The 12,827-nt window shown below is 38.7% G+C and overlaps 1 protein-coding gene across 1 annotated transcript; it reads left to right on the top strand.

The window, feature by feature from the left end:
* Positions 1-8,905: 8,905 nt before the first annotated feature.
* On the top strand, positions 8,906-10,086 carry LOC112320663 (G-protein coupled receptor 15-like). Its single transcript, XM_024578178.3, has one exon. The coding sequence runs from the start codon at positions 8,955-8,957 to the stop codon at positions 10,038-10,040; it is 1,086 nt and encodes a 361-aa protein (XP_024433946.2). The 5' UTR covers positions 8,906-8,954; the 3' UTR covers positions 10,041-10,086.
* Positions 10,087-12,827: the final 2,741 nt, after the last annotated feature.

Here is a 12,827-nt window from a genome sequence, read left to right as displayed (position 1 = left end):
CCCGCGCCTCCGCCTCCACCCCAGGCCTGCCCACGACTTGGGGCCGAGGGGGCTTCTGGGAGTTGTAGGAGCCACAGAGGGGAAGCTGAGGGAGCAGGCGGAAGGCATTTCTGGAGCCACGCGCAGCGCCTTGTGGGGGCTGTAGTTCAGCTCCAGAAGGAAAGCCCGCATGCTTAACAGAGGCACGAGCTGATGGATTCTTATATTTTAGAAAGGAAGGGACTGTGGGCCACAGATTACGGCGAATTGTCTCCGTTCTCCGCTGGTCATTGATTGTGATCTATATAACTCAAGTTTTACAGTTTGAAAGAGGAAGGCCCTACCTCAATTCAAAGACAAGAAAACTGAGCTCAGGGTGAATAACTGACTTACCAAACTTTACTATTGGGGAGACCTGACTTGTGACATTAAACAATTTACTTAACTTCTTTACGTTTCCGTTTTATTTTATCCAAAATGTGGATGTTGATAATAGCCCCTATTCCTAGTGGTCATTGTAAAGATTAAATGAGAAAAAAAAAATACATATTAAATGCCCAGCACAGGGCCTGAGGTATAGTAAACAATTATTAAATTGTTAGTATTTGAAAATATTTGTTGACTATCTAAAATATTTAAGTAAGGTCAACTATTAAAAGCTCCTGATTCCCTTGGAGGGTGGAAATAAGGTATTTATAGAGGTGGGTGTCTCCGCTCACTTCAGGTTTCACGAATCTGTGGACTAACTGCGAAATGACAAGGAAAGACTTACCTGGACCAGATCTCAGGCATCCTTGTTTAGCTCTGCTCAAGCATTCATAAGTCTTCATGATCTGGGATGCCTGTTTCTTGGGAGACCTGCAAAGAAGGGTGTTGCTTTCATCCATCAAGTCTGCAGAATGCCTAGAAAGCACGCGAGACACATTTCACTCACCAAATTAGGACGGACCTACAAGTGTCTGCACGTCTGAGGCTGTGACCATCCTACCTACTCAGCACAGAGGACTTGCCCTGCCTCATCACACACAGTACCACCAAGCACACAACTGTATGTCTGATTTATCTCTGCATCTTGGATGTTTTCTATTTTATCTTTGTATTTGCTTGTTGTATGGGTAGGCAATAGAAATCCTTCATATTTAAAATAATGGAGTTAAATTTCTGCTTCCATTTGTTAATCTGCTGTTTGGGGAACTGTAGTTGGCCTGAAGTATTTTCACAAAATGTTAAAGATAACTTAGTGCAACCATGTACAGATTATGCAATTTATATTTAAAAGCAAAATGGAACTAGACCTTTGGCTTAATTTGTTAGGGATGGTTCTAGTTTCAGCAGAAAGATATTACAACTACATTACAGTTTAAATAAACCAACCACTGAAGATCTAGTTACGTAGATATTATTACTTGTTTATATTATGTTCTTACAAATGAACTCTTCATATGAGAATTTCCTTCTATAACAAATTTCCTAATCTACTTAATTGCACATTTTTAGGAACTAGAAATTATGTTAAGCAATGTATATCTACATTATGTTTTTCTCATGTAATTTTATTGTGGTAGTTTACCTTGCAAACCTAGGAATGCAGAAAGGAGAACAATAGAACTATTTGCAAGCTCTGGGTTCTAATCAACAATCACCCTTAAAAATAGTGTCCTTGCATCAGTTCACTGGAGAACAATAAGAAAATTAGCCAGAAAAACAAGGCAAATAGAAAAGCACATCTAAAATGACTCTTTCCTCAAGATGGTGGTGGCACAGGAAAATGCTGCGCTCACCTCCCCCCACGTCCGCACCAAAATTACAACGAAACTGCAAAACGACCACCCTTGAGAATCACCTGAAATATAGCTGAACAGGATTCCTACAACTAAGGATATAAAGAAGCCATTGGGAGACTGGTAGGAGCAGGTGGAAGGAGAACTAACTGGTCCTGTTATGGATGGGAAGAGAGAGACCCAAGTCAAGAGGATCCCTCCCCTGCTTTGGTTCTTGTCTTGCTCAGAAGGCACACATTCAAGTGAGAGACCAATAAGACTAGTGGAAAAGAGATAGCAAGTTTATTCATGAAGCACATGAGCACAAAGCTGCAAGCAAGCACCCACCTGGTCTAAATGCCCAATGTGTAGAGAAAATAAAGTTGTTAGTGAGTTAGCGAGTTTGTTCTATACACTTGAGCCAAGGCTACAAGTGGTTACTTAGTTAATCTAAGTACACTGACTATTGGGGTTCAGGGGTTATATACCTTCATCAGTTTTTAGGTCTCCCCCTTTTCTCTCCCTTCTAAATCTTGGGAATAATGTGCAGCTACAAAGGCTTTCTTCCCAGTTAGTAAAGGCTCTTTTTCTTAGTGAAATTGTTAGAGACTCCCTTCCCCAGCATAGAATCTCAAGGGCTACCCTCCCTTCCTCCTGTGCTATATTCCTGCTTGCAATGTTCAGAACCCCTGGCAATGTTATCAAGCCAAACTCAGCACTGCTCAGTTAATTGGTGAGACATGTCTTCCTTTTGCTTCTAGCCTCCTATAGTAAGTTCTCTGTTAGATTGTAATGGCAAGGGCTCTGCCTTTATTCCCTCTTTGGCCACTCATTCCTAGCTGCTACTTAATTGTCCCACGCCCACGTGCAGAGGTTAAAATTTGAGAGTGATATCTTGGCGGTGGAGGTCTCCCCTGAGGAGCGAGGGCTCCCAGCCCCATACCAGTCCCTCAAGCCCAGGGTTCTAGTGCCAGGAAAGGAAGGCGCCATAACGCCTGGCTGTAAAAACCAGTAGGTACAGTGGCTGAGTGAGACCAAGTGCTTCTGGAGTCCCAGGCAGTTCTTCTTAAAAGGGCACACATACTGATTTACTGGCTGAGGGATTCACGTGCTCTGAGCTCCAGTACTGGGGCAACTGCTGGAAAATCACAGGGACATACGGGGAGAAACTGAATTGTCTGGCTTTGTGCCGGGGGCTGGAGGGGGTAGCTTTCTCCCAGACAGAAATACAAGAAGGTGCCATTTGTCCTTGGTTGAGGCCCACCCCTATCCAGCTTGCAGACACAGGCAGGTGCCATATCTGAGTCTCCATCAACCTGGCTAACACCATTTCCCCACCCTGATGATTCCCTGAGGCCCCCTGCTACCCAATTTTCGGCTCACCCAAGCCACTTCCAATAGCTTTTCCACACAAATGGCCTGTCTTTGCTCATGCTGTGGACTTCCCTAAAAGATATTTTGTGCAAATGGAAACAAGCAAAAAAACTGAGGTAGCAATACTTACAACAAACAAGATAGACTTTAAAACAAAGTCTATAATAAGACAAAGAAGGACCCAGCAATTCCACTTCTGGGTATTTATCTGAAGAAACCCAAAACACCAATTTGAAAGATACATGCATCCCTATGTTCTTTGCAGCATTATTTACAATAGCCAACATATGGAAGCAACCTAAGTGTCCATCAGTGGATATGAATGGATAAAGAGGAAGTGTTATAGATATACAATGGAATATTACTCAGCTATAAAAAAGAATGAAATCTCCATAAGTGGTGTGGCTCAGATGATTGGGGGGCATCCCACACAGCAAAAGGTCACTGGTTTGATTCCAGGTTGCAGGTTCAGTCCCTGGTTGGGGTGTATACAAGAGGCAACCAATCATTGTATCTCTTTTGCTCTTTCTCTCTCCCATCCCCTTTCTCTAAAAATAAATAAATTTTTAAAATTATTTTTAAAAGATTGAAATCTTACCATTTGCAACAATATGGATAGACCTAGAGGATAGTATGCTAAGTGAAATGACAGGCAAAGAAAACCAAGTGCCATATAATTTCAAATATAAGTGGAATCTAAAACAAACAAACAAGCAAAAAAACAGAAACAAACTAATTGATGGAGAGAACAAACTGATGGCCGATCGGAAGGGGGTTGGGGAGTTGAATGAAAATGGTGAAGGAATCAAGAAGCACAAATTATGGAGCATTTAAGATCTTGCACCCCAGCATATATCATCAATTTGGCTTAAATAACTCATAAATTTTTTTAAAGAAGTGCAAATTGCTAGTTATAAAATTAGTCATGGGGACATAAAGTACATCGTAGGGAATACAGTCAATAATATTATTAGTATGTATTGTGTCAGATGGTACGTACTGTGGTAATCACTTTGTAAGGTATAGAAGTGTCTAATCATTATATTGTATACCTGATGCCAATACAATATTGTATGTCAACTGCAATTGAAAAATAAAAAAAGTTTGATAAATAAAAGGCTCTTTCCTTTTAACAATTCCCATCAAATGCTACACAGAGTAACAAAGTATAGTTGTTTAGATGTCCGTGCTTCTGAAGGACAGTGAGTGGACCATATGTATATGGGAAGTCTACATTTAAATTGCCCTTTATTTTAAAATCATCATTTGAGTCTTTGGTAAATGACCTCTTTCTGGGTCCCAGTGTTCTCATGGTACAATGTTTGTACTGGATGATCACTAATATCACCTGAAGCTCTAAAATTTTAGGCTCATAATTCTGCTGGAAGAAGAATAATGGAACTCTAAAATATGGTTGTCATACAGATCCACAGCATTAAAGTTTCCTGGGGAATTCGTGTATCCTTTAGTCTAGGCAATGCACAAGCAGACAGAAGTAATGGGAAATGCAGATGGCCAAAGGAAAAGGAGGAATGCATTCTGATTTAAAAAGATACAGCAACACAAACTTTTGCTGTTTCAATGATAAACAGTAATCATGGGAAATGAAAACTGTCCAAGAAGTTTGCAAAAAGTCCCAGTCATTGGGAATGACTCAAAATTCAGGCATAATTCAGTCCAGATCAAGAAACACTTATTGACTACATATTGTATTCCAGACACTGTCCTGGGTACCAGGAACACCAATACAAATAAACACAGTCTTTGTTAGGGACACCTAAGTCCAGATCAAATCAGCCACTATGAAGAAGCCTAAAACACATGGGCTTCTAGAATAGTAACATCACAGCTCTTTCTGTAACTATGGGGTAACAAGGGAAATAACCCAATAAATAAAGACAGGGCAAACACTTAATTTAGTATGATATATTACATTATATTGCACTACGCTCTCCCAGTAACTGTTAGAATTTAAAATATTAACTTTTAGAGTATAAACAGATCTCTTAAACTGGACTATTTAAATGGCTATACACTTTATAACACTCAAGGAAGAAACAAAAAAGTGTTTTTCTAACAAATAAATATATCATCACTCTGATAAGATTAATGAAAAAAAATTGCTTCATGATATTTGCCATTTATTCTAGGACTCATCAGGTGAGCACATATGAACAGAGATTTCTTTCTGCTATGCTGTATGCTACATAATCTGATGAGTCCCTAATTAATACAGGGGCCACAGTGGTTGACAGAGAAGCAGTAGAAGTAATCTATCATAATGCCAGTTGGGGTGGCTGTAGTCACACAAAACCTCAGCCCACCTGTGATGCTGAGGCTGTAAGTCACAGCTATGGCCACATGATAGATGAGAACAGATTCTGTCTCTGGGGACAGAGCCCTACTCTCTCCCTGTCTTCAACATCTGACCTAATTCTGAACATATCAGGAGTATGGACACAGAATAGGAAGAGCCCAGAAGTCTAAATTATTTTCTAAAATTTTGTGAGATCCAGGCTAGAAGGCATCTAAGAAGTTCAAATTTAGAGGTAATTTTTAAACTTTTTAAAATGAAAGGCAAAATAATGACAAAGCATAACATACAAAGTTGACTAAGAAATAAATTAGAAAAATGAATCTAAACTCCAAGGTGTAAGACTCACCTTGGATGTTTGTTGAATAGAAAGTCCCAGACTCTACTCCTGATGATTCTGATTCAGTACATCCAGGACAGGGTTCAGAGCCCTCCAGCTTGTAGGCACCCCGGGTGACTCTAATGTGGGTAATTATGGTCTGGCACCCACAGGTTCAAAACCATGGCTCTCAGAATCCATAGAAGATTTTACTTGGGCACCTACCAGAAGCTACAGGCCAGTGGAGACAGAACGATGGGCTCTCCCTTCGAGTTGGTCATAATCAGCTCAGGAGCTCAGACATGCAAACCACTAAGGTGGAAGCAATCAACACCCAGGGTTCAGGGAGGAAAGGTAAGCGATTTTTGGAGAGAAAAACCATTCTTGAGATGGCATGTATGCTGTAATTCCGTTACTAATATTTACAGCTCACCTTTTTTTAAATCACACTGTGCGTACTGCCTTTTTACACGCTTATGTACCCTGTGTTGTTTTTGAGCTTTTGTCTATGTGTAGTTGGTTATTTTATAGTTATTTCAAAGTGCATTTGAAGCCTGAACAATGACTGTTGTGCCCGAGCTTATTTAGAACGATGAGCTTCCCTAGTTTATCTATTCACCTTTTATGATGGGTTCTACTAATAGCTTTGTTTTCTTTGAGTTATTAAAAGTCCAGGACACGGGGAGAAAAGGCAGACGACTGTAACTGATTAACAATAAAAATTAAAAATTAAAAAAAGTCCAGGACAATGCTATTCACTCCCCCCTTTTATTTATTTAATCTTTTGCTCAGATCACTTAATTTGTTTTCTAACTTGAGTCCCAAAATACTGTTGACTCATGTAGGATGTTCTCACATTGCAGACTTGTACCACTAACTACTATATTCCAGATGACTATTTATCATAAAACATCACTTTGTCTACAGCTGCTTTAAAGTTTACAGAGAAAGTAAACTGTTAAGTTAGTTTACATCAGTAGCTCAGCAATTCTGAATGGTGAAAGAAAATGTAAGACCTTCCAAATAAATGTGCAGCCAGATACTCTTCTCTAGAGTATGAACATCAACTCTTTTTTCATTTTACAACTTTTATGTGGAATTCTTGAGACATATCTTAAAAAAATGTTTTAAGTATCTTAGGCCCGAACCAAACTTGTCTTCTCAAATGCCAAAACTCTGACGGTACAATTCTAACAATACATGTGATTGCTTCTTGAATACACTCCCACACACATGCATATATATATAGTGGTTGAATATTCTGTTTACCCCACTGGTCCTTTACAAGTTAATATTGTCCTGCTTCTAACTATTTGACAAAATGGATAATTCTATTAAATATTTAAGGCCTATGCGGTGGGAGAGACTTCCGTCCCAGAAATGTCAAAGCATTAGCTCCTCCCATCTGCAGCCTATACTTAGTGAAGGGTATACCCCTCCTCCCTCCCCCCACGAACACCCAGCAGTCAGGGACACAGCAGAATGCAGACCTTCGCCCCAAAATCAACTCCCAGATGACTTCCTGGGGCTGCCCCAGATGACCCGGCTGACATGTAGGACGGAGGCGACGTGAGAACACATTAGGAAAAATAGAGAAGGAGGAAATACAGCAGGCAGGATCACTCTTTCACCATATTAATTATGGTAGAAATCAAAATTCAGTTAAGTAACTTCAAATGTTTATATAACAGTTATATTTTCATTTACAGGTGTACATTCTTCTTTGCATTAGTAATATTAGCCTGAAACTGTAATTTTCGATGGCGATGAAAGGAGATGGAGGAAAAGAAAGGAGAGCAGAGTGTGAGAGAAGCTTAAGCCACTCCAGACAGTCAAGAATTGAAATGAACAGAACCAGTTTTGGAATTCATTATATTTTACTACGTCTTTCTAATATGAGAGAGAACAGACAAGAAAATAATATGATGGGATCTTTTTAACACCAGTCTATTTCTCAAGTGTTTCGAATGAACCAAAAAATCTTCCTTTTGTGTTGCCTATACTGGCAACTTCATTACAATGTCACTTAATACAGGTCTTTCTGTTGCCAGGTCAGTGATTCCCAAAGTGAAGTTCACTGTTCTGTGGAGGGACTTAAGAAAAAGTCATAGGTCAGATGCTGAGCAAGTATTGCTCCAAAGGAGAGGTGTGAAGAAGAGAGGAGATCTGGAGTCTCATGATGGGTAAGTATTTCAGGGTTAGTAGGGACAAAATCTCTTAATCAAGGATGTTAATTCTAACAGAATGACATTGGTTGAATCACAGTAGCAGAGACAACGGTAAAAATTCTAATTTGCGTTTTAAACCTGTATTTATAAGCTACATAAGTAACAATAATGCCTGCAGTGAAACCCCAATGAATTCACCCTTGCTAATAATATTGAATCATAAAAATAAGAGTTTTCCTAAACAAATCAAATAAACTAACATTTCCAAAGGACCTGCTGTGTGCAAGGTGCTGTGCTAATTATAGAAGAAATTATTCCAAATAATAATAAAAGCACAAGATGTGGTCTCAGCCTTTTGAGGATTTAAAAAAAAACTTATTGAATTAGACAAGATTGATTATACACAAACTAAAAGAGCCAAATAAGTGGGAAAAATCTGAGACTCTAACTGGAATCATTGTGTTTGCCATAGATGTGCACTCGTATGATTTAGGAGATTTTCGGTTCACTCTTCATGCAATGAAAGACTATTTTCTTCACACTTCACAAATGATGTAAATAAAAACAGCATCTTCACCGTCACCATCTTAAGCTTCTAAAACTAAAACAGTATCCCATATGTGGGACAGAAGTCTAGAAAAGGATTCTCAGTGCCAGAAGAGCAAAAGTTGTCTTTAAAGTCGGTAAGGAAAAAAAGTTAATTCACCTTATAATTTCTAGACTTAAAGGAACAAGTTGAATGTCTTGAAGAAAGAAGTAAAAAAGCACCTCAGTTTCCTGGGCAAATGCAAATTTTAAAAGCCACAACCACAACCACCCAGCGCCAATCAGGGTGATGTTTCTAGTGGGCCCTTCCTGAGCATTGGTAGAAACTGCTTTTTTAAATCTCTGTTTTTATGCTCGTTCCAAGATCTTTTAAGGGAGGAGGTTGAGGGAAGAGGCAGCACTATATAAAAGAAGCTGCCTTGAGTTTTCTGAAATTCATACAAAAACTTCCTTGGTAAGGAAGCTTACCATATTTTGGCACCTGATTTTCAGTGATGGACCCAGAAGCAACCTCAATTTATGTGGATTATTTCTATGTTACAAGCCAAAGTCCTGATGATACGGAGGAGACCCGGTCCCACGTTCCTTACACATCTGTTTTCCTTCCCGTCTTTTACACAGCCGTGTTCCTGGCTGGAGTGCTGGGGAACCTCGTGCTCATGAGTGCATTATATTTCAAACGGGGCAGCCGAAGACTGATGGACATCTTTATCCTGAACCTGGCCGCCTCTGACTTCATTTTCCTTGTCACGTTGCCTCTCTGGGTGGACAAAGAAGCATCTTCAGGACTGTGGAGAACAGGTTCTTTCCTGTGCAAAGGCAGCTCCTACGTGATCTCTGTCAACATGCACTGCAGTGTCTTCCTGCTCACCTGCATGAGTGTTGACCGCTACCTGGCCATTGTGCACCCAGCCGTGTCCAGGAAATTCAGAAGGAAAGACTGTGCCTATGGAGTCTGTGCCAGTGTCTGGTTTATCTCCTGCCTCCTGGGGTTGCCTACCGTTCTGTCCAGGGAGCTCACCCTGATTAATGATAAGCCGTACTGTGCAGAGAAGAAGGCCACTTCAGTTAAACTGACTTGGGCACTGGTGTCCTTGGTTTTTACCTTTTTTGCCCCTTTGGTGAGCATTGTGACCTGCTACTGTTGCATCACAAGGAAGCTGTGTGTCCATTACCAGCAGCCCAGAAAGCATAACAAAAAGCTGAGGAAATCTATAAAGATCATATTTATTGTTGTGTCAGCCTTTGTCTTCTCCTGGCTGCCCTTTAATACCTTCAAGCTTCTGGCCATTGTCTCCGGGTTTCAGCAAGAACTCTACTCTTCCTCATCTTTTCCCCAACTGGGCATGGAGGTGAGTGGGCCCTTGGCATTTGCCAACAGCTGTGTCAACCCTTTTATTTACTATATCTTTGACAGCTACATCCGCCGGGCCATTGTGGGCTGCTTGTGCCCTGGCCTGAAGAACTATGACTTTGGGAGCAGCACTGAGACGTCAGACAGCCACCTCACAAAGGCTCTGTCCAACCTGGTTCATGCAGAGGATTTTGCCAGGAGGAGAAGGAGGTCTGTGTCACTCTAAAAGGGTCTGTGACTTTTCAAGCTCTGTTGGTGGATGGGAGAGTTCATTTGGGTCAGCGACAAAGACAGACAAAAAATATTGCTGAAAAGTGTTCATACTGCATTATAAATGCAAGGTAGAGTTAATTTTTAATAAAGAGACAACTGAAAAGTCCTTGTGTTTGTGGAATAATTAGGCCATATGCTGGGTTTTGTTTTGTTTTGTTTTGTTTTGTTTTGTTTTAGCTGAATGGCCTTATTTGACCTTTGCCAAGTTCAGCAGGCAAAATACAACTCCTGTATGTCCTTGAACTCTGAGATAAAGGCTCCTGCTTGGACTTGTGCCTGTTTTCATGATTCTTAGTGCACTTTCAGGCCTTTTCCTCTCCCAAGAACCACAGTACCTTGGCCCACACCACCCTTCATACTGGGCTCCAAAGTGGACTACATTTAAAGGGTTCTGCCAACTTTCATCTGGTGAGAAATGTGTCTGGTGACTATGCAGGAGGCAAAAAATATAACATACCTGTGCTCTGTAATGAATTGTTCCAAGGGAATGAAGTGAGTCTCTGGCCTTATTCTTTACAAACTTGTGTGGTGATTCTTGACCATCTTTCAACATTGTCTTTCAACCCATACCATTCAAAAACAGCTTTAGACTGGCAAAAAGCTCAAGGGGGAAATCATTTTGTATTGTGTTTATGCTTTGAGACTTTCATTATCATCTGGTCTTCTGCAGTATGTTAACAAGAAAGCATAAGGCAAGGTTTGACCTTTATTGTTATTACAAGATATATTGGTAAAAAATGTATCTCATTATAATGGTGTAGTAACTACTTTTCATTGAGGTTTTGCTATGCTCTTTTGCTTTTATTGTCTTTATAATTAGGGTATGACTTTGCTTTAATTACATGTTTTTAATTACCCAGTTATCAAGTTATCAAATAAAAATGTTACTACTAATATAACTGGAGGTCAGCAAATGCTTAGCTACACCCTTGTGCAGATTATGATTTTGTATTTTAATTAAAATGTTAGTGCTGCACATTTCTTATAGAGTCATTTGCTCATATATATAATTTCAAGATTTGATCCAGTGATATAGGAAGGCAGGATGCTCTGTATACAGCTGAAGTAAAAAAGATTAAAAAATTCATAACAAAATGATGTTGGTATTTCAGATACATTTTTCCATACACAGAGACTATCCTGAATTCCTTCGCCCAGTAAATCTTTTTTAGTCTTTTTGTACCTAATATTCCTTTCAATTACTTTAGAGTAAAACCTTAATTAGCAGTAACTAGAAAAGGCTTTGCAGCAGCAAACATACTATCATAAACATCTTTTGATTGAAGAGAAAGTGGGTTATTTTTACACTTACTATTGACTCAGATGAATTACTGTTTTACTTCTAACTATTAAGTTTAAAAATCAGAGAAAGATTATATTTTTTTCAGAGATGAAGTAATTCAAGTTTATTCTATGTATGTATTTTCCACATTAAGAAAAATCTCAAATATTGGGTATCTTATTATCTTATAATCCATTTAGAAGTTGAAAAATATAGTTTTTGATTTATGAATTGGTTAATTTGTTAACTTCTCTGAACTTTTATTAAATGAAAATATAATGTCCTTATTTAAGTATTCTATTAATTTCTATTAATACATTAATATTAATTATTATATTATTCTAAGTCTTTCTAAGTCTTTTCACTAAGTCTTTCTCACAGTCTTTTACGTAGAAAAATTGACTATGTAAATCATCAGAAATAAAGCTTCCTGGAATACTTCAAAACTAAATTCAAAACAAATATATCTCCAAAGGTTAGATGAAAAAATATTAAAGGTAGAAGACATTCAATGTTTTTAGAACAAATCAGCAAAAGCACTATTAATAATCACAAAAAACAATACCTTTGAGAAACGCTACCCTTAAAAGAATAGCTCAATCACTCAGCTAAGGTATTTTTTAGAAAAGACAAAAGATGAATTATTAGGTTTCACTTCATCCTCAATGTTTGAACATTGAGCAAATCATTTTAGTCTTCCAGACTTAAATGTAGTCGCTATTATCTATGCTCTAGAATTCTCAAGGATATCATAAGACTAGCCCTGGCCAGCATGGCTCAGTTGGCTGAGCATTGTCCCACAAAGCAAAGGGTTACAATTTGGTGCCCAGTCAGGGCAGTTGTCTGCGTTGCAGGTCTGGTCCCCAGTTGGGGCACATGAGAGAATCGATATTTCTCTCCCTTTCTCCCTAACTTCCCCTCTCTCTAAATATATAAATAAAATATTTTTTAAAGAGAATAAGATTAATAAATATAATGGTTTTTTAAATATTGAGTAACAAATTATATAAAACTGCTAGGTTTCTGTTATTAATTATTGAATGTTGCTTAAAAATTTTCAAACTAAAATATCAAATAACAGTCACTCTCATTTAATAAATATTAAGAATCTGTCTAACTTCTGTTTCATCCCTTTTTAGTTTTTGTTGGAACTACTTAAAATAACATCAAAAATATATTGTACTTTCTAATACTTTAAATATACATCCTAGCTTTATGCCTTTAAAAAATCTGGGTGTATGGACAAAGCCAAGGGGCATGGATTTGAGGGTGGGAGGTGGGTTAGGGAGGGGCTCGAGGATGTGGTGGGTGGAAATGGAGACAACTGTACTTGACCAACAACAACAACAAGCTTGGTGTGTTTTATATTCATAATGTACCAAAGAGATGGAAGGAAAATAGACAAAATTTTATAAATGGCATAACACTCATAGAAAAAAGTTCAAAATTTGTTTAAGT

The sequence above is a fragment of the Desmodus rotundus genome, chromosome 2, assembly GCF_022682495.2.
Source record: "Desmodus rotundus isolate HL8 chromosome 2, HLdesRot8A.1, whole genome shotgun sequence".
NCBI lineage: Eukaryota > Metazoa > Chordata > Mammalia > Chiroptera > Phyllostomidae > Desmodus > Desmodus rotundus.
Note: the sequence above shows the minus strand (reverse complement) of the source record. Positions and strands in the feature narration are given on the sequence as shown.

Coding starts and splice junctions, on each gene's coding strand:
- LOC112320663 (XM_024578178.3), top strand. CDS start 8,955: ATGGACCCAGAAGCAACCTCAATTTATGTGGATTATTTCTATGTTACA.